This window comes from Falco naumanni, chromosome 13 (assembly GCF_017639655.2).
Source record: "Falco naumanni isolate bFalNau1 chromosome 13, bFalNau1.pat, whole genome shotgun sequence".
In the NCBI taxonomy this organism is placed as follows: domain Eukaryota; kingdom Metazoa; phylum Chordata; class Aves; order Falconiformes; family Falconidae; genus Falco; species Falco naumanni.
This window is the reverse complement of record NC_054066.1, coordinates 15,169,545-15,197,320: the sequence shown is the minus strand read 5'-3', so window position 1 is coordinate 15,197,320 and position 27,776 is coordinate 15,169,545. Positions and strand designations below refer to the sequence as shown.

At 36.9% G+C, this 27,776-nt stretch overlaps 2 protein-coding genes across 2 annotated transcripts in view; both read right to left on the bottom strand.

The window, feature by feature from the left end:
- CPB1 (carboxypeptidase B1) overlaps positions 1–26,489 on the bottom strand; it is a 67,046-nt gene extending 40,557 nt beyond the window's left edge. Inside the window, exon 1 of the mRNA XM_040613361.1 lies at positions 26,392–26,489. The gene's annotated coding sequence lies outside the window, so the exon portion shown is untranslated. The remainder of the gene's footprint in view (positions 1–26,391) is intronic.
- AGTR1 (angiotensin II receptor type 1) lies at positions 1,771–26,484 on the bottom strand. The gene is made up of 2 exons (XM_040613363.1): positions 26,392–26,484; positions 1,771–10,440 (listed from the first exon to the last, which is right to left on the bottom strand). Exon 2 carries the CDS (start codon positions 10,385–10,387, stop codon positions 9,308–9,310), a length of 1,080 nt encoding a protein of 359 aa, XP_040469297.1. The 5' UTR covers positions 10,388–10,440; positions 26,392–26,484; the 3' UTR covers positions 1,771–9,307.
- Positions 26,490–27,776: the final 1,287 nt, after the last annotated feature.

The following is a 27,776-nucleotide window of genomic DNA, read 5'->3' as shown; positions in this document are numbered from 1 at the left end:
TGGACTGCAGTGTTTGCTCACAGGAACAGCTGCGACAGGTTTATGGCCAATGTTTGCAGAACTGCTTTGACTTCTCTAAATCAATGGCAATGGTTGCTATTAAAAGGTGGAATTTGAAAGTAAAAATGTAGAATATCAAAGGATTTAAAGTGTACTTAAATGCACGCTTGCAACTTTGATTCTTGTAATGCCTGAGGATTTACACTTTTCAAACAGCCTGCAGTAATATTGAGCCTCCAGACAACTTCTGCCTTTTAGATAGGTTCTTAGTTTGAAATCTACCCACTTTTAATGAAAGTAATAGTGTGTAATGCAGCTCTAGGAACCACACATGCATTGACCCATCTTCAAATATTTCTTGTTCTGTGTATTTTGTGATTTTCCTCTACTTTTTTAAAAAAATATTTTATCTCCTGTTACTTAGAGGTACTCTGAAGGAGGAATACATATTGAAATGACTGCCAGCACAATCCTGTCAAATGCACGGTCAGCAGAATGAATAGTAGACCAGAAGTCTAATTTAAATTAAAAAATGTTTAAATCACGATTTGGAACTTGTGTGTAAGAATGTTTGCTTGTTTTCAAATTTGGTAGAGACCTCCTGAGAGAATTGCACTATGGTTTGGGGAAATCAGACATTTCCTAAATGTAAACCATATAGAGAAAGTCTTAGATTCCTTTGTTTTCTGTGAAAACACACATTTAAGAACAATGTGGGATTAATGTGGTTATGAAGTGCATCCTTAGTACTACCCATGTGTTTTTCTCCACTGTTATAGTGAACTTAAAAGCTATGCATGAAATATCCTCTGTGAGTTGGGACAAGAACATACAGTAGGAAAAAAAAGTTAAATGTAGACATGGTTAATTAAATACAAGGCTTTGCCAAATAAAACAACCCATAGCATATTTTAGTGCATATTTGCAGCATGCTGGAGTGTAGCAGTGGTACATAAATATGTGCTGGATAGCAGTATTATGTATTATCCGTAAACGTAATACTGCAAGCATTTCAGGTATTTCATTGTGGGGGAAATTTAAGGATGTCCCTATCTACAGTAGGTTTTTTTGGATATCTGTGCCTCCATGGCTGTATTGGGCCAAACGAGTAAACTTTATTTGCAGTAAGTGAAACTGGGTTCATTAACATGTGCTGAGCACACTAATACTCTGTGCAGGTTTGTACATTGGGGGTGATGATCTGCTTGTAGCTGGAAGTTATGGAGCTTTGCAGTGTTGATCAGCTTCTCCTGTGATACAGGCAGATCATCAATCAAATGATATCGCAGGAGAGAGAAAGGCATGTTCTGTCATGGAATAACCTTGTCAAAATACTTGAATTAACTTGACAGAAAATTTAGCCTTTAAACAGCTCCAAGATAAGCAGTGAAGTATAAGGAAAATTTTATCTTGCACATGAAGTTTGCGGTTGTCTTCTGGGCTGGAGGTAAGATGTCAAAATTGGAATATGCCTTTAGATTTTTATTTTTTTAATGTACTGTATACTTTCCTAGTGTCTTGACACTATCGTGATTCAGTTCCATGTTTACATCTGATGTGGACTTGTGGATCACAGTAATGAATGTTGACATTTTGGCACTGATCTGTCAAGCTCTTGAAACATTTGAAATGCACATTAGTGAGTGGTGAGTCCCACAAGAAAACTGAAGTTAGGTGCTTGGAGACCACAAGTGAAAGAACTATAGAAGCGTATCCCTTCATAGAAAATTATCTAGACTTACTAGGAATAAGTACAGTATTTTTCCAATAGACATTTAAGATTTTCTTTAATTAACAAAATATTGAGTCACAAACCTTGTTTGATCAAAACAAAACTACATGCAACTTCAGAATTTCTGGGGCATGAGCTGTGCAGATAATTTACATTTTCATTTAGAATCCAGTGTTCTTGTCAGACTCTGTACTTTGTTCTGCTACCTGTGTTGGGAGTTAAAGCTAAAAACAGTTATTTGTAGGTTTGATGAGGAACAAAACTTGGAAGAAACAATCTAACCATATGGTGTGAAGATTAAGTTAACCCAACCCTTACTGAAAGTTATTTTGGATTGTTTAATATTTTTAGTATTTCAAAATACTATTGGTCTGGTGTATATGTTTCTTGAAAAATGCTTACTTTTTTTGGCACAGTTATTCTAGACAGAAACCTGTCTAAAATGTGATAGTGTTTTTCTGAAACAGTGGTGCATATCTACTGTCTCTACGCAGAGAAATTCAAGAATCCCAGACACACAATTTTGCTGTATTTAACAAGTGTTGTATAGTACAGTCTAGTATATAATGTAAAGCATGCCTTTCTGCGTACTACTTTACATTTCCATCCAGAGTAATCATATCATAAAACTCAGGTTCAACATTAAAAATTCTCTAATAAGTGAAATTACATCACGTATACATTTATTTATGATCTGTCTTTGACAGATATCCCATGTATCATACGCATTCCCTCACTTTATAGGCGCTCTAACACAGAGAAAGGGCTTTGGGTCTGCAAATTTTTATCATACTTGGGAGTTTTTTTGCAGTACAAAACTGAATCCTTATAAAAGCTTAAAAAAGCTACTTAACTTAATAAAACCTTGTGAAAACAAACTTTAGATCCCTTAGTGTTTCATAGGTGTTCAGCAAAATTAAATATACATAGCACTACTATAACATATACTATATTTCTGTGAAATTATTCTATTTTTGTTTTGGTTTCTGGTTTGTTTTTTCAGGGTGGTTTGGGTTTTGTGGGGGGTTTTTTGCATTTTTTTGGGGTGTATTTGTCTATCTTGTGATAAACTAAGCGTGAGGAGTTCAGGCTAGGTAGGCAAAACTCACGGAAGCCTATCAGTCCATTGTCTTCCTTTTCTGGGCATGTAATTATCTCATGGGTTTCTAATGCATAATTTCACTTTTTTTTTTTTTTGAAGGAAAGGTCAACAGTAGCAAATCAGCTGCTAATCACTTATGTGGCCACTGACTAAACATTTGTGGTTATTAATTCAATTTCATAAAAATGGTCAAGTTTAAGTTTGCTTGAGAGTATTAGTTGGAGATGCTTGAAAGTCTCCGTGTGCATGTGTGGGGTTGTTCCTAACCCGTAACATAAAAACTTTCAGTATTTTCTTTTCTACTCTTTTTGTTTTCTTATTGTCAATGAGAGAGAAGCTTTTTGTCTCACTTTATAAAACAATTTTATTTTTTTTTAAATTAATGGCAGAGTGAAATATCTTCACAGTTTTGTATTTGTTCAGCAACAGTCTTTGCTTTCAACCCTATTCTAACAATTGTCACCCTCCAGTTAGGCTGCAAAGCTCCTTGGGATTGTGTGTCTGTCAGGGTATGTATACCTCCCCCTTTACTGGGGCCTGTGCTTGAATGTAGCATCACAGCACTGCCAATATATAAATTTTGGGAATAACTAAAATACACAGAAAATAAGTAAGGTATTCAGTAGATAATCTATAAGAATTTCATAGACCCAGCCTTTAACTGTTTTTCACTTTTTCCAGTGTGTGAAACTGAGTATGAAGTAGGGTTTACTAGGGATATGCAAGATTAAATTCAATTTTATTTTCATACAAATTCAAAACGGAAATATGGGATCCATTTTACCATTCTTCTGACAAACAAAAAAGCACTGATTCCCCTCTTAGTATGCTGGAACCTGATCCCATTTCCACTGAAGCCCCTGTACAATGTGGCACTGCATAGAAACACCAAAGCTTATTCCAAGTAAGTAGTTATATTTACAGCGAACGCCCAGCTACAGGCAGCCTGAGCCTGGCTTTTCAGGGTCATTGTTCATAATGTAGCATGATCCTGTATTTGACACAATATTCTGGGCAAGTCTGTTTCTAGAATTTAATTTAGCTTCTAAAAAGCTACACCTAAATTCTACTTTAAATTCTAACCTGTATATAAGAAAACTAGCAATTTGTTAAGTATCCACTCAAAGGAAACTTCAGCTTAGCCAGTTCTGGCAAACACAAGTGAATTACTGCACTGTTGTTCTACACATGGTTTTGGAGCTAGCGAGGTATCCTTTCCGCTATGAATTGCAGACACAGCCTGTTTGTCTCAAGAGTTTAGGTGGAACTGGGTTAGACTTTGAATTAAAAGAAATGAGGAATGGTGGTATAAAATATTACAGAATTAAATAAAAATAACTTGGTAAGGATGTTATTGCCTAAGATACATAGCTATAGATACACTGATAATAGTGTAGATACAGTAATACACAAACATATCTCTTTGCTTTGGAGTCGAGATGGCTTTCACAAAGACATCTGTTGACGATATGTATGTTTTTAGTAATGCTTCAGACAATAAAAGTTCTTATATAATAGTAGTGAACTTCTACAATATAAAACTATCTCTACTGAAATAGAAAACATTAACATCTACCACTTCACAAACGATTCTGTGACTCTATGATAATATCTAGTTCTTGTTACTTAATTTACCAAGTACTTCTAAAGCTGCAGGCCATGGCACTAATCCACTAAAAAGATAGCACAATGCTGTTTTTAAACGTGATCTGTATCTATTTCTTGAGTGTCTGATCACATCTGCAGAACTTGCCAGTGACAATGAGCTTAACAGCTCTGCCATTAACATTGAGGATTTGTTAGTTCAGCCTTGGCAGTGAGGTTGCTGTTGAAATGGACTTGATTGATAGAACAGTCTGACCACTTTGCACAAGCTGGTGGGATGATGGTCTGGCCAAGCCTGTAATATCATGTTGAACAGCAGAGCTGGGGACCCTGACCTTGTGAGTGGGGTAAGAATGGTCTGATATGTTCCAAACTGAGCAGGACATTGTTAAGAAACTTCAAAAAGCCTCTCAAAACTTTCTGAAAAATTTTACTACTTAGCTGAAAAATGTATTCTTAGGTTCTTTTTTCTTTTTTTTCCCCTTAAATCTGTTGCAAAACTAAAATTAAGTATTTACATTTAACACTAAATATTTCCAAAATCAGCAAGTCCCTGCTTTAAGCCTTCTTCCACACCCTCCAAAGTATTTGTTTCTCCTTTCCATGTCAGAATTCTCCCTGGGAATACTTGCACTTTACTGAAAAGGAGGTCAGTAAAAGGTTTAAAAGCTTTTAAATACTTTTAAAAAGCTTGCATTGCTGAAGCTATGCAAGCAAAACTAAACCAAACCTGGGAATCCTACTGGATTCTTTGCTGCTGTCACAGTTGCAAGTAGATGATGAAAACCATCACCTAAATAGTAATTCGGTTCAAGGACTTTTGGCCTCAGGCTTACTCTGCAGTCTCTTAACCACGTAAATGTGAGGAAATTTGTAAAACTGAGAAGCCAAATTAAGCCCCATTGTAACTGTAATGGTTTTGTTGGAATTTGGGTGAACCAGTGCAGATTATATAGTACCCTTTAGGACAGGCATATAATGGGCAAGCAAGCAGAGAGTAGAACATGAACATGAATCATATAAAATACTATCACACAATAAATATAAATAAATATTACGCATGTCCATGTCAAACATAATGTGATTTAGTAATTATTTTGCCAGCAGAAAGAAAGTATTCATTCAAGCAAGTCAACAGAATTTAATTGTGACAGAACAGGAACTGTGGTGCCTGTATTTAGGGCTATATGCTGTCCCCATTAATACTAGCTTGAGTTCCTCACACCAGGAAAGCACAAGGACAGATTAAGGATTTGTCGAGTACTTTTATTTTGCTCACCTTGAGAATGAAATTGGATACTTTTAAAAATAACAGCACACTTTTGCATCTTAATTAACTTTATGTTCTTCAAGATAATGGGAGTTTGTTCATAGCTAGTTCTTATTTTGATATTAAGAGGTCTCAACCTGAAGTTGCCCAAAGGTGGCAAAGTCATACAGAGCCAAACCTTATTCCTTTCTCTGTTAGCAAGGAGTAGGTTCTTGCACCAAAGGATACTCTGGCCATCTCCTACCTGCCCCTCAGTTAGGGACCTTGCAGCCAAGGGTCCACAAAGGCCAGATCCTGTATTCTCTTACACTGCTGCTCTGCATACCCCATGCACAAGTCTCTCGTACAGTATTTTCAGCAGGCAGGTGGGCAGGGGCATGTAATGCGCAGCAATGTGTTTCTCAGCACCTGCACTGGTCATGGGTAGATGCATGATGGAAGTGGTGTGGGTATGCAACAGAGACTCTTTCCGTTAGCTGTGAGGCTGGGACTCTGTGGGGATGCCTGAAACTGCACGATGTGGCTGTACACAGTAACTCTTTGCTCCAAAAGCATCTGCTCTCTGCTGCTGCCCAGATAGAGCTGTTGGTGAGTTTTATCTCTGGAAAAAACTTTTTTTTTAGGAAACACTAAATTAGGATCCAATTTATTTGGCAGCTGATGACCTCTTTCCTACCCCTTAGGAGAACAAAAATGTCCCAGCATTATTTAACAGCAGCTTTGCCTTCCACTTTCTTTGCCTGTCAGCTCAGGGTCAGTCTTGCCTTCAAAGCACACCAGCTGCAATCCCTTCCTACCTTTCCTGCAGCAACCCAGCCAAATGTGCATGCTCATGCTTTTTCCCCATGAGGCAGACAGGCACAGGTGGCACCAGCAGCCTGGGATACAGTCTCTTAAAAACGCGGGAACTGGCATGAAATGATCAAAACCACTAAGCAATGGATTCTCTGCTGTAATACAGTCATTTTTATTGTTTGTGGTCACTACTGGTTTTGCTGCTTTTTCTTCTCGGTGATAAAAGAGTCCTTTCAGCTAAATACTCAGTTATCACTTGCACAAATATGCTTTGATTTTTATTTTTATACATACATATATTTCTTCCCTTTGGGATGGCTTTTGTAGTAATGCAATCCATGTTTTGCAAATGATCTACTTCTGTGGTTGCTGGGGACACTGGATTTCAGTGACCAACGGGATCAGCAGGGGATGAGGAAATGCTAGCTTAGCCCCTGTCAGGGAAGTGTAAGTGCCTCCCAGATGGCCGAGTTTGTATTTCATTTCCACAGGAGTTTTGCCACGGGTAAGGATCTCCAGAGCCATCAAGAGGCAGGGGAAATATTTCTATCTCTTTCTGTAACAAATTTTGAGATGAGAAACAAATTTGTGGCTGCATCCAGCAGATGGCAAGCACAGCACGCTGCATTATGTCTGAGAGCACTGTTTCTGCCATGGGAAACTCCCGATGCTGCTCAGCATGTGTACGCAAACAATATCATACAGATAAATGGCAAGCTCTGTCAGTCCATCGTCAGCTTACAGGGTGCTGAGACAGTGGTACTGTTCTGTATGCGACTTATAATGCATGTGAATATTGCCATATTCATTTTTAACAAATGGCTGTCTCACATGTAAGAATAGATGTAAACTACATATAAAGCATTCTATATAATAATTTAACTGTGTCATTAAATGACACATTCAGATTTCAAATTCTGAGATGCTAGCCTGCAATTAAATTAATGCACTTTCATTAAAGGTTCAAAGTTTTTTTGTAAGATGCAGCTTTAGAAGTCTTACTGAATCCTCACAGTGCCTTGTGACATATATAAAGATTGTTCCAATTTTGCAGCTGGAACAAAGGCAAAACTGAAGACACTTGCCTTAAAATAAGTGAATGAAAGACAGGAAGAGGCAAAAGATTCCCAGACACTGCTGTAGTCCTTTTTTTTTTTTTTTTTTTTCTTTTAAAATTATTAAACTACAGAAATAACATTTTTGTTGTTTTGATTTAAAATAATTCCCTAAAGTAAAAATAATTTAAAATATTTGTGTATATGCAAGAGACTGATAATCAGAAAATATGGATAATTCAACCTGAGACAGAGACACATTAGATATACAATTGTCTAGATTATAAATATTGCAACGTCTCAAGGGTCATGAAGTTGTCTATATTCTTAAGTTTTGTTATGGCAAAAAGCATTTATGAACTCATCTATCTTTGAAGACAATAAATGAGTGTGATTCAAGAATAAGTATTTTCTGGAATTCATTATTGGAGGTAAAAAGGATGTATGAGGATATCATTAGTTGAAACTTCCTACAGTGCTTATCACCTTTCCCCCCTCATTTGTATGGGTAGTTTGAACCAGACTTTTGTTCTGATTTATGCTAGTATAAATTTGAATTTTTTTCCATACATATAAAAAAAGGTTCTACAGGAAGCAAATTCTCTAGGCTTAGTTATGTATAAACAGAGAGAAATTCCATAAAATCCAAGAGTAAAGTTTGCTCTTGGATGTTTTGTGATGTGACTAAAAGCATTATTAGTTAAACTGCAATGAAAGTATTGTCACAGTTTTGCTTAACATAATGTGAGTTTATTAATTGTCCAGGAATTTGAAAAATTGAGTAGTATTGGTTAGCTAGTAATTTCTCTCATTGAGTGCCCTGGTTATTATACAAAAATAGTTTGCAGCTTTCTGATCACCTCTGTCCCAGAATTCAGTTTTCAAAAACAGACTTTAATTCACACAGGGTATGGAATCAACCCCCTCCATAAGTAATGTTCTTCTAAGTCAGCATGGCATATTATGAGGAAAGGTTGAGTGAACACCTTTTTTGTGTGTCTGTGTATATATATATACTTTTTTTTTAAACTACTATAAAAATACCCACTGGGATATAAATGTAAATTTATGAAGCAATGGTTGAAATCTATGAGTAGTAATATAAATCTAAAAATATCTTCTATATTTAATAAATATGCATTTAATGGAATATATTATTATGAAAAAATTGTCATTTTAAAAATGAGAAATAGTAGCATAAATCAGAATAAGACCAATTTCAAGGACCTTAAATTTCCATTTGAGTTCAAAATTGGGCCTCTCTATGGCATACATTTGAAAATATATTATAAATAAGATATTACATTTATGTCATTAAAAACAAAACAACAAAACAAGCAGCGTAGCTCCATCAACTCCTTGAACAAAATTTGGAATATCTCATGTAAGTGCATAATGGGTCACTTATAACTCATGTAATTTATACAAGCTTTTCCTTTAAAAAGACATCTGAACTTAAGTTAGGAGTTTTTTCTATTCTTTTGTAGTTCTGAGTTAACAGCAGGATGCTGGCAGAAACTCTGGCGTGCCTGTCCACCATTATAAACAAAATGAAAACCAAGCAATCTTCTTCACAATGTAAAATGCCACTGCTAAATCTTTACAGTGTGATTTCTCTGAGGTGATCTGATGTTTCTGTAATGAGCAGTAAGCTGTGATGGTCAGGGCTGCAGATGAATTTTGTCGTTCTTGCTGCTTCGTTCACGAGGTCATCCAAAAAAAAAAAAAAAAGTATGTTACAAAACACATCACTCTGTGTCGAAAGGCCCAGCAGTCTTTTTAGTGTGCAAGCGTATATTATCTGGTGGCCTATATGAGAGTGAGCTCATTTTTGTTGTTAGGCTTGGATGTGCACTGACATTTGGTGGAATGTATTTTATTAGCTGAAGAAAGTATTTTTTAAAGTTTTTTCCGAAAAAAACATAAAAAAAAGGATTCAAACAGTTGTTAAAGTAAGCGATGCAGATGGTGAAGGGCATAGCTGTATCCACAATATCAGTGATTTTGCAGTCTGTTATTACGTGTAATTGAATTAATACATCCAGAAAAGTGAATACTTGATGAGGAATCCAGGAAAAGAAGAAGAAAAATACTATTGCTACAATCATCTTAAAAATATCATCATTTCTGGTCTTATTTTTTTGAATTTGATATGCCTTCTTCAGGGTCTTCCAAATTAAGGTGTAGCTTGTTAATATGATCAGAAAAGGAATTAAAAAGCCCAGCAAATTTTTGGATAAACCTAACCCCACCCGGAGCGTTGTGTTATTGTTGTCATACCGAAAACCACAGACTGTCATGTTCAAGTTCTCCGCAAAGAATATATTACGGTGAATGATGACGGGCAAACTGGCCACACCGGCAAGAAGCCAGATGGCAATGCAAGTTATTCTGGCAACAAACATGGTACGTCGAATTCGGGACTTCACTGGATGTACTATGGCTAGGTACCGGTCAATACTGAGGCATGTGAGGAGGAACACGCTGGCATACAGGTTGAAACTTATCCCTGCTGATGCTAACTTACATAAACAGTTGCCAAAAGGCCACTGGTACTCCATGGCTGTGTAGGCTGCCCAGAGTGGCAGAGTTATTAAAAAACACAAGTCAGCCAGTGCCAGGTTTAAAAGAAAGATGCTGGCTACTGTTTTTAATTTCATGTAGCAGTAAATGACAATAACGACCAGGCTGTTCCCAAATATGCCTATGATAAAGATGATGCTGTAAACAGTTGGAACCATAATATAGATGTAACTGTGCCTTCCTGAAATGGGACAGTCGACATGGATTCTTTTAATGGTTTCTTCAGCAGAGTAATTTGGAATCATTTTGATCTTTTCAGCTGTAACCTAGTTTCAGGGAGAAATTATGAAGTTTACACCTAGGAGGGGAAAAGAGGAAGAAAATATTATTCATTACAAGGATTAAAATTTTTTAAAGTTTCAATTAAATGTCAGGGTTTTGTGTTTAACACAATGTGTCAATGTCTTTGAATTTAAGATAATTAATTTAATTTAATAAAGACCTGAAGCCAGCTTCAAGTGTTTTCTTGCTATTTTAATATAGACTTTGCAGAATAAAACTGAGGTAAGAATGTTATGTATTGGCTGATCATCATTCCATTCTTTTTAACATAAACAAAATCAACAAAGTCCTTTCAATTAACAAGGTTCTAATTTAAAATAAGACCAGTTAGTGAACGTATGTTATAAAAATAATAGAGATTCAAAATAGCAGATAACTAAATTCAGAAGAGTCTTTAGGTTATTTTCTTTCCATAAATAGGTGATATATATAATGAGCAAAGTTACTCAAATATCTCAGAAACTAAACTTATGCACTCTGAATACTATTTCTTTCTGTAAATGCAAAGTGTAATGCATTAAGAGAATAAGTGAATTCAGGTTAGGTATGCATTTTGATCTCTGATGTGAATCACTATAAATTATTTTTTTAAATATTTACCTTAAGTTTTTGAGATTGTGTGAGTGTCTTCACTGTAAAAAAAAAAAAAAATCTAGTGTTCTGTTGTACCACAAATACCTTAAAGATTCAGAAGTTACTTAACTCCCCATCTGGCTTGGAACTATGGTATTTAACTACTAGTGAGGGGAAAAAAATAATCTGTGATGTGCTGATCTGCTGCATATTAGTAACTGTAGGAAGAGTTTAAGAAGGGCACAAGGGGGAACAACAATTCCTCTTACCTGTCCAGTTAACAACAAAATTTATGTATCCAAGAGTTTTAGTCTTAGTGTAGGAAATTTTTTTCTGGACTGTATTAAATGAATGGCAACAGTATGAAACCTCCTTTACAGGGCAACTGTTCGGTTTGCCAGGCCTTGTGTGTTCTGCAAGAACAAATTCCTTATTAATGACTTCTGACTTTAGGAAGAAGGTAATAGACTGTGAGTCTGATACTAGATCTTTTCCAGACTCTAAAAATAGACAATCTTTTCTCAAAAATAGTGGATATTTAAATAATAATTATAGGGAGTTACTATTGCAGTGTTTATTCCTGTCTGCAGGATCTTGACAGCTGTCAGACAAACCCAGCTCGTGCTGCCTCAAACAGAGATGAAATGAAATACATTTGCTTTAAAAAAAAAAAATAATCAACAAAACCCCCAACAACAAGCAAACCCCTTATAAATGTAAGTCACTTTTATATATAGATAAATATACATACCCTAGGACCCTGGGTAGTACAGATGCATTCAGTCAGAAAAGATGCCTGTCATTATAGAAATATGGGCTATGCTGTTATGGAGGTGGTGGCTTATTATTTCTGTTGTTCAGTACCGATGTTCCAGTTAAATGCAGAATGCTACTTTAAGTGTCTGACATGTTCTTGTTCTGAGACAAACCTTATTCCAAATGGGTTGACTTTTTAATAGAGAAGAGGCATGGATATGTCTTGGCAAAGCCCATGCAGGAAGTCTGAAGAGAAGCCAGGAACTGAACCCAGAATATGGGTTGAAGACAGCATCTTGTGAGCAAGGTCACCTTCTGGCTCTAAATTTATGGTTTTAAAAGACTCAGTATTTCTCTATCTTAGCTCATGTTCTATTACCTGTTTGCATTAATAACCTGAGCTTCATAATAAATGAACAAAAATAATTCGTTTCCATAAAGGTAGCAGGGTAATTTCAAGATTTAGGTTCTTGATAATTCTGTCAAGTTAGGAATATCTATTGATGCAGGTTTTATTAGTTGCATTCAAGATGTGCAACACGACACATCCTAGTCTCTCCAATTCATTCTGTGAATGTCTTGTTGCCTCAGTTGGTACAGATACCTCAAAATAACATCAGCTATTTTTGCCACGTTTATGAAGTTAACAAGTCGGGCAAATACTAAGAAATGTACAACATTCTGATCATGTGTGACAGCGTAATACATCCTGAGAAAAACTTCCTAGCTTTCAAACTGTGACAAATCTAGAATATATGGTGTTTGGCTCTGCAGAAGATCATGCTATCCGTAGGACAGGGAGAACAACAAAAAAAAAAAATAAAAAAAATATCAGGATAAGTCCTCTTATCTCATCCCTTGGTTGTGAAAGTACCCACAGAAATTTGACAGTGACTGATACATTCTGCAACATCAAGGTCTGACAGTATTTGCCCTATCCCAGCTACATACCAGTGCTGCATGGTCTCTTCATTATCGTAGCCTTCGCTCACTTACATACCCACTGAGATTACATGCCAGAGCTTTGCACTATGAAACTGTAGTGAAGTCTCTACTAAGAAAATCACCACTGCAAGTTAGACTTGCAGTAAAGTAGATCAGGGCCCAGTTAAGGCTGAGCAGGACCTTTCTCTGTGACTAGATGAACAAGCTGGTGGTGCTATTTGGCAAGTGCATCCTGCTCTCTGTGTATTACCTGGCAGACTCAGTTGCTAAGACTAATGCAGCTGACGGTGAATATTCCCCCTTCAATGGGACTGTTTCTGTGCAGTGCTAGGTACCAAGGCACTTTTCTTGGTCAATTCATCCACCCTTGGTGTAGTGTGTTTCATTGTCTAACTTCCAATTTCCCTGTTCTGCCTACATGGTGGCCTGTACTTTTTTGTGCCAGTAGTAGCTTTAGTTGATGCAATTAATAGCATATGTACTTTCAAGAAAGTGTAATAACGATTATATTATGTTTTCAGAAATGTGATAACTGAGTTGGGTAAACTTGTGTCTGACACTCTAAGGTACTGAATTCCCTGAGCTTATTTTAGAGTCCTTGGGAATTGTTCTGCCTTTTTTAATTCCCATGAAGAAACAGGAAATTGGTCAGGAAATAGTATGATACTTCAATTTATCTGTGTAAACCTTCCAGAATTAAAAGTTTTAGTAAAACACTGAAGTCACTGGAATTGTGCACAAGATGTGTTTTTTATGTTTTCAGTTTTAAATTATACTAAAGAATTACAATCAATAAAGAAATTATCACTATTTTCAGCAAGTGAAAAGGAAGCACAAATGCATAATGTAGTTGCTTTAGTGTAAATAAATACAGATTGCCATATGTATATCTGAAAACAGCTTGAATGTTACTGTGAGAATGAACCTCATGAAAGCCCTACATCTGAAGCACAGTGAGGAAGGCACCGATAATCCCAAGCTGAATTTCTAAATTTCCTGGAAATTTTAAAGTTTCAGAGCTAGCCTCAGGTAGATCTGCTGCCTTGAGGATATCTGTGACTTCACAGCATTAGGAAAAGCTTCAACACAGGAGAAGTCATCATTTGTTTTGGAAGGCAAGGGACCATAGCAGTGCGCAGTGGTGCAACAGGGCAGCCATGGTGATGTGAACTCCTTACAGGCAATGATTTCTTTTCTATACCACTGTCATTTTTGCTGTTATTCTCACTTGCCACAGCTTACCTGCTTGTCCCAGGGTCATGGTTATACACATTTTATGCAAAGCAGATACTTCTACATTGGAAGTACACAGATTGTTTAAAAACATTACAGAAATAGATGGCTGGTACAGCTTTATGCTGCCAGAATTCACCAGAGCAGCTTAAACCAGTTAAATGCAAGTTTTGAAAGTGTGCATTGATAATTCCATTTAAAGAATCTCAAATGATCTGAGTTAACGTAATAATAATTGGATCATTTTAAGGCTGATACACATGGAGCTTTTTCTAAGAGGACTGAATTGATGCAACCGTGAATGATGTGGCAACATCAATCTCAAAGCAAATTATCTGGTGAGCAGCAAACCCCTGTTGTACGTTACTGTCCTGTTTGACCTTTTATCTTTTTTAATTACAATGATTATAATAAGTCACTGATAATGAAATGCTTCAGACTGCTCTACCAACTATTATTCACCACTCTGTTCATTGCTTCTGTTGGGTGAACATGTGTCCTAATTAAACTGCCTGTGGAAACAACAAGGAATACTGAGCTCATGCAAGGTAAACAGCACTTTGCCTACTGAAAGATAAGACAGCACTGATTGTGGCTTTCTGTGAGAGCTTAATCAGCTATAAATAGGTAAGCAGGTGTCACAAGTCAGATTTTAAACAAAAATGTGGTTTTGGTATTTGCTTTGACAAAGGCTAAATAAACTCAAGCTGAGCAACCCTGCCACAGTTTAGCCACCTCGCCATTAGGTAATGTGAGGATTTTTTATTTCTGATGGTAGGTGGATTATTTGCTTTTCTTACAAATGAGAAGATATTTCCGTGTTTGAGGACGACTCATTCTATTTTTATATAAAATTACTGCACAGGGAGAAGAGAGGCTGAAAAATGTTTGGAACAATGTGTTCAATGTATTAGCTATGTTTATTTCTTTCTAGTGGCATAAGCTTTTTTCCTTTATCTTGAGAGTTTAGTCCCATCCTCCCTCTTTCCCAATTTCTTCTACCTTCTTCTAATTGCTGAGAAACTAATGACACTTCCCACATGCTTTATTTCACAGCCTTTTTTATTTTCCTATCCAGCAGAATCACCCCCTTTATCCTCATTGCCTTAACGATTATAACTACTTCTACTTTGTACGCCTATTTCAGCATCATCTCTGCTTTTCTGGAGTTCCTGAGCAGTACCACTGTGAAGCCATAAATTTACCTTTCTTCTACCCCTTATTTCTGCTGCCTCTCTCCTTCTAACAGTCTGTGTTCCCCACTCACAGCTTTCCTAAGTGTTTTTAGTCCAGAGTTGATAGGTGCATTGTGGAGGGTGAGAGAAATGCAAACACTTGGGTAAAAAAAGGCACATAATTCAATCTACTGTGGCCTTGCAGTGTGCTTAGGCCTGCTGCGTTCACTGCCACTATCTTCCACAGAGGTCAGCGTCTGACTTCATGGTAAACGACAATAAATCAAAATGTTACTGAAATGGAACTGCAATAGGCAGTACAGGACCAGAGCACTGTCTGTATATCAGGTCATGAGCACCAAGAACTGAAAGCGAGCTTCAGAAGATCTGTATTAGTAACTGTCAAGCTGGCTGTTGCTTTTCCAGTTTTGGATCAGGAGGTGGTCTGACATGAGAACAAACAATTTGCAGGACCTTGTACTGGCCTGTGCTTTTTCATTTAATAGCTGTCCTCCCAGTCAGTCTTCCAGGAAGCAACTGCCAGTCTATTGAAATGGCTGTTAATTTTGTGGTGTGGTTTTGGTTTTTTGTTGTTGGTGGTTTTTTGTTTGTTTGTTTGTTTTGAGTAAAGTATTTTATCTTTAATTCTCTAACCTGTATGTGGATTCTTTGTGCCTTCCCCTTGCAAGAACTGAGGCTGGCCTGCTTTGTTTCTGCTGGCTCTTTATACCTGGAATATAAACTGCCTATGTTCTTTCTAGGATCTGGTTCTTCTATAATATCAAAACTCTAAATTGCTTATTAACTTATTTTGTGCTACCAGAGCTAACTGCTTTATGTACTCTGACCTTCCTCCAGCATACTTCAAAAGAGTCTGTCCTTCTGTTTATTTGTGGGTTTGACAAACCTTCTGTGGGTTTGTAATTTATTCTGAAAAGAATGAACATCTCTCTTGTGTTTGTTTTCATAGACTGCTCTCATTAACTTTCCCTTCACTTCCCAATTATCTTTCAACTGTACTCAGTTTCAGTCATAACATTTATGTGAGAAAAGGACAGATGAAGGGGCTTTCTCCTCTGGGAAAAATCAATGCTGGTGGGATGACTGAACGGTGGAAGTGTGTGTGTGTGATTTTGAATGATGGGGGCGGGGTGGGGGGAATGTAAAGGAAAAGGAAAGTAACACAGTTAAGCACAGTGACTTATAAATCGCTTGGGTTTAACTCATATATTTTGACCACTAGAGGTCTGTATTTCCTATTTTAAAATGATAGATTTGCTTTATATTCCAAGTACCACCACTTTCAAAATACCCTCTTCCTTCGAGATTATTTCAGATGCAAACACAAGGCAAAATACCCACCATTGAACTTCTACATTTATATAATGTACTAGAATGAACTATTTTAAGTTTATTTTAGTATGTACTAGCTTATATCTAATTTCCTTTATTCCAGTGCATTCCTGGTTTGGCTAACCTTCAGTCCAGTTCTTGTACCTGTAAGTCACGGAACAAGTTCCTGATATTTTTTCAAAGACATATGCAACTTAACCTCTCTAAAGTTTCTGAGCCAAATTAAGAATATTTTTGAAGGGAAACTAAAAGTATAGTTTACTTCAGTAATGCAGATGGAAATACAGTGACACCTACTCATTAGAAAAAAATACTATTTTAAAACTAACTAGGAATGTTGTTAATCATACAACTATTTTTTCCCCCAAGGATCAGCCAGGGAGTATTCTTTAAAGTAATTCTAGGCAAGTCTAGGTTAACTTGACTCAAACATGTATTTCCCTTTTTGGAGGAAGATACTGTTATTGTTAAAAATATAATTTCAGAACTACTTCTGATCCCTGCCCCTCTTCTCCTCCCCACCCCACCCCCCCCCCCCCCCCACCCCCACCCCCCCCCCCGGCCTTTTTAAAAGGGATTTAAGGAATTTTTGGAAATTGAAAGGCAATGTGGGCCTACACATTTTTTATCTAAATTCCAAATGGTGATTTTTAGACTTCAGGTGCTGTATATATTTCATGAATTGTACATAATTTCACAATTGGAAAATATAAGCATCTCTAACACTTTTAAGCTCTCTTCTTCTCACCTTTTTTACTAATATACCTGAGTTTGTCATTACTCCTTTGGTCAGTGTCTGTTACTCTGTCTCAAATTATTTTTTTTACCTAAATAGTTCTCTGATGCTAGTAAAGGCAAACAGCTTTCAATCCAGATAGAGAAGGCAGGCGTTACTGTAACACTGTTATGGTGACATTTATTTTATTGAAACTAGTAGATGAGAAAAGTAGAACAAAAAAAATTATATTAACAATAGTCTTGTGCCAGACACGTAGATATAATCAGTGTCTTGTCCTATATTTATGTCAAATGGCTTCTACAGTGTCAGCGTATCTATGCACTTCAGGGATGTTTGAGTATGAGCATATGACATTTGTATCTTGAAGCTGCTAAAAATAGGAGCATTTACAGAGAATAGAAGTGATATGTAGAAATAGAAAACTAGCAGGCAGTTGGCTAGATTTAAAATGCAGAATAAAGAAAACAAATCTTTGCATGCTCAAGGACTTTGTGTTAGAAATGGATGTGGCAAAAAATGGTGTAAAGTGAAAGGCCATCTCTACAACGATAATTTACAGGGCTGTGCAGAAATAATGAAAATCTGAGCACTTTGGGGGGACGTTAAATGTTTCATAATACTACAATGTAATACATGACAAAATTTTTGCATGCTCTTTGTAACAGCCTACAGTGTAATAATGTCACAGTTATAATTCTAGCAGTTGCAGCAGCAGTGAAAGTTTGGTAATTTTTGTGTACTCTCTGTACGCACTCTCATAGTACTTACAGAGTCCAGACACATTGAAAGTATTTCTTCCTGTTACTTAGCTCTTTTGCCAAAGTTAACTCTGCCAATTCCCTTCTCGTGTATGGTTGCTTTTTTTTTTCTTCCCAGAAATCCTTGGGAAATCCTGATGTACATATTGCTATAAAATTTTACTTGCAGATGTTAGTGCCAAGGCAGGATTGCTCAACCTCACTAGAACTTAGGGGTCTAGTGAATGCTAGCATACCAATGATTAAGGGTTTTTTTTGTACAAAGATTTGTTGACTGGTTGATCCACACAGCACACATTATAGTTAGCCAAAAGTCTTTCAGTTGACAGTAAGTTCCAGTATTCTAGTTTATAGGTTTTATATTTCAGATCCTTTAGGTCTAAAAGTAAACATTGTTTTCTGGGAGTTTTTCCTCTATAAACATGTAATTTTTTTCTCTGCTAAGGGGATGAAAAACATTCTTGAGTTCAATAAATGTAGAACTGGACTCCAAAACACTGAAGGATTAACCATTCTCGACACGCTGTGTATTTATCTAATGTCTTGGAGAAGATCAGTGAGGTGGTGGTTTTAAAGATCACTGGTTCTGGCTTGACAGTGTACCTGATACTCCAGATATCTTAGATTTTTTTTCCACACAATTTTCTGGTCTCTTTCTTTCATGTTTATCCATCAGAGCAATCTCTGTTTTCTTTCTTTGACCACAGCTGCACAAATGTGTTGCAAACCCTCTGGTGTTTAATATGTCTTAAGAAATGTGAACATAAAATTATCTGCACAGCAGTTAAAACTGGAAAGATAATTAAACAAAGTAAAATATATTTCTAGCTTAATATTTCTAGTTCAGTACTTCTGAAACTGGACATGAAAACACTGAGCTTCAGAAAAGACGCCTGAAAGGTGAATCTCCACGTGATATCCCCTTGTGTCAGTCACCTCAGTTGCTCTGCCTTGACAGGAATGAAGATCGCCTTTTCCTTATCTAGGTTATTAAACCTATAGCTGAATGAGGTTTTTAAATATGAAAATTTGTTATATCAGGATGCAGTTGCTCTTCTTGTTTATACCCCAGCGTAAAGAATTGCCTCTTTCTCAGAGGCTGAAGACACTTGGACATATTAAGACTTTGAAATGAAGGCATTAACGATTATCATCAATCTAGCATGGATTTTTGCAGCTCTGTTCTAGCCATTAGCTTTACCAAAAAGGAAATTTATGCCCTCCTAGGTGATAAAAATGATCAATAATCAGCAGGCTCTCCTAAAGTCTGCTTATCAAGGACATGTCATCTCCTCATATTGCTAACAATGCTATTTATTGCACATTAGATGCCAGGAAATAAAAGATAAATCTATTCCAGGTCAAGGTAGGACTAGAATTTCTAAGGTTTTTAGCACTGACATGAAAACATTTTTTTGAAAGACAACACAATACAAGGTACTGTTTTATTATGAATATACAGCTTACTGCACATTTGTAACTTTAGATTTGATGCTTGGTTATGTAGTATCTTTAGGGTATTTGGATGTACCCAAAAGAGTTAACACTTAACAAGAATTAAGCCATCAAGTCCCAGAACGAATAAAAGTGAGATTAGTTTGAGCTGTGAAAGGTTACATGCTGCATGGTTACTTTCTCTGAATGATAGTAAACAAATGGATTAACACATTTCCTTTATTGCAGCTGGAATTGCCTATATAAAATATAGTGTGCCCCATGTGATCATTTTTAATAAAAGACAGAAATCAAATTCAGGTTTGTTAAGCGAGTGAAATAATTTGATGAATTTTAAGTTTCTATTCTAATAGCTTAGTTCCATGGAATAAGAAGTTTTAAAGTATCCTTTTTTTAGTTACACAGCAATGTACACAAATGTAGTTTCTGGACACTTAACCATACACCCAAAATTTCTAGTGCTCCCATTTTTTCCATATGGAATGAACCATAAGCTTCTACTGTGAACTCCTCCAACCTGAGAATAAGGGATTTTATATTCATTCTGCGCTTGATCCAAATCTGTATTGCAGCCTTTTGTATTAAAAAGGCTGTGGAGAGGGAAGAGAGCAAAAAATCTTACTGAAATAAAAAGCACTGCTGAAAGCCCTTATGCCCTCTTTAACAGAACAGATTGGATACAATGTGTGAGATATCTTACCTCCTTTCAGATCATATATAAAATCACCAGTTGACCTACTGGACATTTCATGTACCTATTAATCTGCCTTTAATGTTATACAGCTGTCTTCACTGAAGCTTGTGGGTGCCTCCAGAAGTATACCAAAATAGCAGTAACAACTGTTCCTCCTTCCCAGCTTGTAGGAGAAATACTGTGTTATATTACTGTGATTTCAAGCACAGAGCTTAATAAGGGGTTACAAGACATTTTCCATGCTGTTTTGTCTCTGGTCATTCTTATTTCTTGCTGGAGTGACTGTCTTTGTGCAATCAACACTGAAAGAGCTTTTAGTTTCACTGTCCAGATCATCTCAGTATTAGTCAATGGCTTCACCAGTCAGTAGAAGGTAGCTATCACCTGGAGAGTGGCCTTTTGAGGGGAATAAAGTCTGTCTCCACTAACTGCTATGAAAGTAAGATGGACCCCTCCTCTTCTGCTGTTCAAGGAAGAGGTGATGCTCTGAGCAGCACAGAGATGTCTGAGCAATTAGCTTGTTGCTTTACTGGTTTTTAACTACATCTGAATGTATAGAGACAAGTTTCAGTTCTAGATGCAATTTGTGCTAAGAACTGCTGAAGTACTGGCTTTGACAGGATGAAACAGCACTCGCAAATAAAGATCCTTTACAGAACTGAGGATCTTTAGTTTTGTAAGCCTATTTTGAAATTCAGAACTATTGAAAAGGTGTCAATATGATTATCAAACTGAGATCACCTCCAGTGCTCAAGGAAAGGCAAGGCAGGTTTCCTGGATTTCTCTTCTTATAGGCTGATCTCCTTCTGTGATTAAACCAGCCGATTAGTCTGTACTTCAGCCACTTGTTCCCTCTCTAGTTTCACTGAGGCATCAAGACACTTGCCTTGCAGCAATGCTGGGGCTAGCCTTTTGATGGAACATGTTCCCACTGCGAGCTTTTTATCTTTAAAACTTCTTGAAAAGTGTGGAGTGTACAAACATAAAAAATCCTCTAGCAGAAATGATGCATTTCTGTTACCAAAAGGCACAGTCTGTTGTAAAAAGGAACCTGCTTTTGCTAGCTTAAAAAAAAGCATGTAGTTACTATGTGTTTTTACCATGTAGATGTTAAAAAGCTCCTGAAACTCGGCCAAACTTTGGGAAACCTGCCCTCACTGGAGAGGATGATGCAGCTCCTACTAAGGTCACTACAGACTAGGTCAGGCAAATGCTGGAAGTCTCTCATGTAGATTGTTGCTCTTCTGGTGTTGTGTGAATGAGTTTTCAGAGAAGCATGATATTAAGGGGATAGGCAATATGGAAGATGCAGACAGAACATTTTGGATGGGTAGAGGAAAGAGACTGGGCTTTGCTAAGGAATCCAAACACAAAGGTTTTAATGAATTAGAAGCATTAGGAAAGAGAGAGTTAGATCATCTTTTGTTAAAAGACACAATGAAAATTCACAGAATATGGAAATTATTTTTATACAGTAGAAAGAAGTGAGAGGTTGGTAACCTCATGAATTACGTGTCTTACTTTTGGGAGCCAAATGAAATCCTTGCCTCTGTAGAGGTTATTATTTGGTTATTGTTTGCATTCTGGGATTTATCATTTGATGATCACAGTTACGGTGTAAGTAATGTTTTGGGATATTGAGAGTAACAGCTATTCATGTAGACTATGGCTTACAGAACTGAGACCCAAAACATTGTGTCTTATGGGGATTCCTTGCTCATAGACTGTTACCCCAGCACATGAAGACATGTGTACATACTGGCTCTTCCTCCCAGTTTTTGCAGCATATAAAACTCTGACATTGTATTTTAAGTTGAATGCTAAAATATTAGAAATGTGCATCACTTAACATGGCTATTGGCCAAAGCAATTTCTGCAACACAGGCTCTTCTTCTACAGGGATGCGGTGCTACTTCCACAGGCAGCTGTGAGAAGCAACAGGTACACAGTTCACTTCTCTAGACTCCACTGCCTCCCGTGATGAAGACTCTCCATACTCACTGCTTTTATTGATTGAGGTAAGCCAATGACAAAGGTAAATGGTTATATCTTTTAGTTTACTATGGGTAGCTGTACTGCAATGGAGTGTGTCTGAAATGAAACACACTGTGCCATGAAACCTGGGCCTCTTCTGCTTTTTGGTCCAGGGAGAAAAAAAATGCAGTGAAGGATAAAATGTCTCTAAAATTATGTTAAAAATGTAAAAATAACAAAATTACATGTGCCATTAAAGATAGAAAATAAGTATAATCATAGAGAGGCAGACAGAAAAAAAATAAAAATATCAGTGTAGCCCGTTAAGGACTGACTATAAGAAAGGGTCTTACAATCTACTCTGAAAGTCCAGGTACTGAGTGAGGTCAGTAAGTATATGCTTACCAGCCTCTGGGTAAAAACAGGTAAAATTTCCATAAGTTTACACTCCTGGTTACATTAGTGGTTGTTGATAATTTAGCAGAAAATGGGATTTCATGCATCCCAATTAGAAATGATAATGTTCTAAAATGGTTAATGCATGGTGACATGCTCACAGCAATATCCAATCACTGTCAGAATCTTATCTTTCACTAGCAGAGACCACAATAAAAAATGTAATAGAAAGGCCAAAGCTGCAATTGTTTCCTCATGAAAGAAATTGCCTATTTCTGGGACAAAAGGATTTTTTGTAATCTTTTTCTATTTTATAGCTTTACTGTGAAGGACTCAATCAGTGGTGTTACTAGTATAAAACTACTGAAAGTGATGTTTTAATTAGGTTTCCGCTGCTTCTTCTAGGCAAAGATGTTTGTAGGAAGAAGGGTAGGGGACAGTTAATTACTTTGTAGACAAAGATGGGAGGTGATAGGACTTTGTGGAACTTCAAGTTAGTCCAAATAGAGGCTTCCTTGCTTTGTCCTAGTAGTTCTGTTTACTCAGGGACAAGGGTGCTGTCTTGCCTACTCTCCCACAATCATGTTACTCTTCTGCTAAGCCAGAAGATGCAGAGGCAAAAATTAACATTATGTATGTAGCTTAAGATACTGAACAGCTTTTCTTAGTTAAAAGTGAGATAATAACCTGATGAGCAATGAACTCTGCAAGGTAACATTACTTCTGCTTTTCTGGTACAAGGAACTGCCTTTCTGTACTTTCTTGTAAAATAGTATGAAAGGTGCTACGGGAAAGCTTATGTACATGGATTTGCTCCAAGTTGTGCAGCAAATGAGTGATGTTTTGATGTGCTTAGAAACATTCTGATGTGTGTGAGGCCTTACCTATACATTAACCCTCAAAAGACGTTTTCCTGCCACGAAGCCAAATCATCAAGGTGGAGCCATGATGCACCTAAGTGGTCTAGAGGCTTAATATGTAATCTCTTCTGCAGAATGTGCTTTTTACTTTTACTCCCCCACCCTCCTGCAAAAATAGAAGGCAAGTGTAAATTAATGAATAACAAGCTTTAGACATGCACTGTGCAGAGCAATACAGTTAAATCTGCCAGAAAGTGAGAGAGAAAAGAAACACATAAAATTCTCTGCTTCTGCTCCCGGAAATTGAGAGATCTGTCTCCACAGTGTTCTACTTTCTAACCTAATGGAAATTAGATGAGTTGGATAAGAGTAGTTCATGTTGCACATTGTGATCTAAAAACCTCTAACAAATCACATCCCTGTTTCTTACCTACCACCAATGTGGTTAAAGTGACTGATAACATTTTCATTACTTGGAACAAAAGCTAACTGAAAAAGAAGCAAACACACAGATGCAGCATGTCTACGTGGACACGGACACACCAGTGTCTAAAGTATCTGTCATGTTAACTAAACCAACTAAAGTGGAAGTTTTATCATTACATTTCTAATACCATGGCTAGTGATTTCCACCTAACTTCCCACTAGCCAAAGTGTTATGGCTTTGGGAAAAATCAACTTCATGTTGAACATTTTTTTTCTTTCTTTTGACTTTGTACTGAAAAATAGCATTGGGCTTACTGGGGAAGCAAAAGCAAATGTATTGTGGATTTGTGCAAAGAAATGGATGTTAGGTTTCAACACTTTTTGTTCAGAGGAAGCTTTGTCTTCCATGTGTCATAATTCAGCCATACGTAATAGGATTTGGTTCACTGTGTCTGATTGAAACACTTGATTACTTTCCTTTTATATAATTAATTTAGATATCCTTACAGTGGGAAAATATCACACAATGGCAATACGCCTCAGAAAAGACTTTTCTTCCTTGAATGAGAATATTAGGAACAGCCTGGAGGGAAAAGTTAAAAGATTAAAAGCAAAGGATCAGCATGGAGGCTTCTTAATGAATACCTCATTAGGGTCAGAGAAAGGGAACCAAAGGCAGAAAGGAAAGAAAACAGCATGAGTAACTGGTAAAGTACAAGAGTTTATTCAGACCATCAGACCAAAAAAATCTTTTAAAATGGTAATGCAGCTAAGCCCAAGAGAAGTTAGTATCATTGTAACTGTTAGTAAGTATAACATGGAAAACACAGAGGCCCAATTGTGCTTTCACTTGCACAAAATTCCTGTTAAAGGCAAATCATTATGAAGACTAGAAGAAAATTTGAGTAGCCAAATATAAAGACAAACAATGTATCTGTGACTTTTGTACAAGTCAATTGGACTAGTGAGATGCTAAGGGGTTAATCAAAGAGAATGAAAGGTCAAATACAGACACCTTAATCCATGTCAGTGTGAAAGGTATTATCACCCATGGAAAAAAACAAGACAGTGTGATCCTTCATGCTTTGTCTGGAAGGCAGCACACTTAATAGAATGATACCAAAATAGATTTTCTGTCAAATTTGTACAGCTTGCTTCCTGTTTTTTCCCCAAAGTAAAATATATTGCTCCAGTAAAATAAAATTTATTAGTGAACCCTCTTTACTGTCCTGGCTCTGAGACATTCCTTGTGGATACTAAGGACCAGCAACAGAGGAAGCAACCCCCCCTCAACTTTGTTAAAAGCCAGAGTGTGAGCTAAGCTATGATACTGTGAATCAGTGCATCCCCAACAAAGTGCAGTCTTAATTCTCAAGCAAACTGCACAGATCCCTGGAAAGGGTAACACGGTGCTCTCCAAAAGGTGCCACATGAGCTTTACTTTTATTACCGACTGAGCTGAGCAAATGCTTGGATGTATGGCTGTCCTGTCCTGACATTACTTTTTTTGATGGTATGTTTAAGAACATGGAACAGCATTATAAAATATATCTGAAAGCAAAATATTTTTGAACCCTTTTAATTTGAAGTGCTTCTTAGGAAGGCCATGGGTAAAGAAATATCTTCTACCTGAAATAAAGCCTGATTTGAGAAAAAGAAAAACTGTAATTGTCTTACCATGGTAAGCTGCTAATAAGAAAGCCAAAAGGAAAACACTATAGACAGAAATCTAACAGCAGAACGAGAGTCCTACTCTGAAAACACATGTTGATTCCTGTCCTATGCTTTTCATTTCTGATTGTTGTACCTTAAGCAAAGAACCTGAGGAGGGAGGAAATCCTGAGCGATGTGAGTGGTAGCAGCCTAACTCTTAGGCTCAATATACCTCAGGGCTCAGGGGGGGGGTGGTGGGGGGAATTGTAAAAATTTTTAGGCTTGGATAACAAGAATGAGGGGAGAAAGGAGAAAAGGCAAAAATCAATAGAAGTTTATACAGAAGAACATTAAAAGGTACACATCCTATAGACTTGGATTGGGAGGGGTATGCATGGATCCTCAATAAACAAGTTCAGGCTGCATCTTTGTACGTGCTGCCTGCTTCAAGTGAAGAGTCTGACCAGGCTGTACTGATGCTAAAGCAGGGTGAAATGGAAGATAACTGCCAAAAAAGCATCTTTTAAAGGAAGTAAACTAGTGAATTTTCTCCCTTGAATAAGCACTCTAACATAAAAGTACAGCTGTTCAGTGGTTTTCTGTAATGTGTTACTATTTGTTTGGGTCCCTCTGAGCTAGAAATGCTAAGGCACAGTACTCTCATTCAGTGTATCCCTCTCAATTTTCAGAAAACTGAGGGGACTCAGGAATGGTGTTTTATTTTCTATTTCTGTTCCTATACTTCATCTAGTGAGCATTCATTCCACTAGCCAACAATCTATCAGTAACTGACAAACTTGTATGACCTAGAAGTAAAGAAAGGAATAGGTGAATTAGCTGAAATTAGGTGTTTGGTTAAATCATTCTTTATTCTAGCCATAACTCTAATTATAGCTTTCAACTCAAACAGTGAAATACAGTCTAAATGTTGACCTTGCCCAAATTCAGTACCAGTTTCTTTAGATATTGCCAGTTACCTTTTGCTGTAGCCCACTTTTTGTCTTGTCTTCAATCATGCCACTCACTGATGCATTGCCAATCTGATCTCGCCTTCCTGCTGTGAGGTCGGCTTCAGTTATTACCCATTTTCTGTGCCTGTAAGAAAAATGCTACTCAACTACAATAAAAGGAGATAAACGCCACAAATAGTAACCAAGCATTCCAGCTAGCGTTGTTATATAGCAGATACCTGGACGGTTTTGCTATCAAGCAAAACCCAAATGGAATGAAAATTGTAAAAGACACCTGACAGCCCAAAATTTGTAGTTCTTTCAGATGATGGTGCAACAGAGAATGCTAACAGCATGCCATTTGGAGCGTGATATTTTCCTACCTTTAGTTGCAATTCACTTGAAAGCTCAAAGTAATTTTAGTATAATCCATCATTTATCTGAAGATAAGGCCATAAATTATTAGACCAGCCATTCTATTTCATATGTGCTTTGTCTCAAACAATCACTGCTGTTAGGACTTAGCCAAGATAACCTCTTTTCACTTGTTTGTTACAGCTGAGGTAAAAAAAAAAAAATCAAGTTCAAGTATCATAACTCCCCTTGTTTGTCAGATTTGTTAAATTCCCTAAAATGTTCATAAATGACATAGATTCTTCTAGGGTACATCTGTCAAATTATTTTTTAGAAGATGGTACAGAACATGGTACAAGTGGTCTGAGCACAATGTCTATTGTTGAAAGTGATCTTAGGAGACAAATTGTTGATGGAAAGGGAACTAAAAGAAATATTGTGGTTAGCAAAAGCATACTAGCTTGCTTTTCACTGCAAGGTTTTTAGGACCAGAAGGAGAAGACTGAAAATGATACTGTGATAAGTAACTTTCTGTGCAATTGTGGCTGTATATAAGAAAACAGCTCTGCTGGAGCCTTTCTGATCTTCAGGCTGCAGCATCTGGGCCTCATGCATGAGCTCTATACACCTTTAAGATCAAAGAGTAAATGACATTGCCACCCACTCAAACTCTCCAATGTATTTGAACTCGCCTCATGTATACATGCCAAAATTTTAACTTTACATAAAATTTTAATTCCAGATAAGTAGCTGAGGTTTAATTATCGGCAAAGCAACCTGTTTATTCCTGCTAGTATGGTGGAAATTAAGCCCACATTAGTGAACAGAACAAAGTAAGTCTTACTTCCACTTTCTTTTCTCTTCATAAGTGATCCATGTTTTCCATTTTGTTTACCGAATCCCACAAGAATTCTAAAAATTTATTTGTGATGCTCTGCAATTTTCCCTTACCCAAGTTTTCAAACTTGATCCTAACAACACAGAGGCTGATTTCCTAAAAATACCATAGTCTCTCTTAGGACAAACTGTCCAAAAATCAGAACTGCTATCCAAGAATA

Bases quoted from the DNA above. Each gene is read 5' to 3' on its own strand.
- AGTR1 (XM_040613363.1), bottom strand. From the start codon at position 10,387: ATGATTCCAAATTACTCTGCTGAAGAAACCATTAAAAGAATCCATGTC.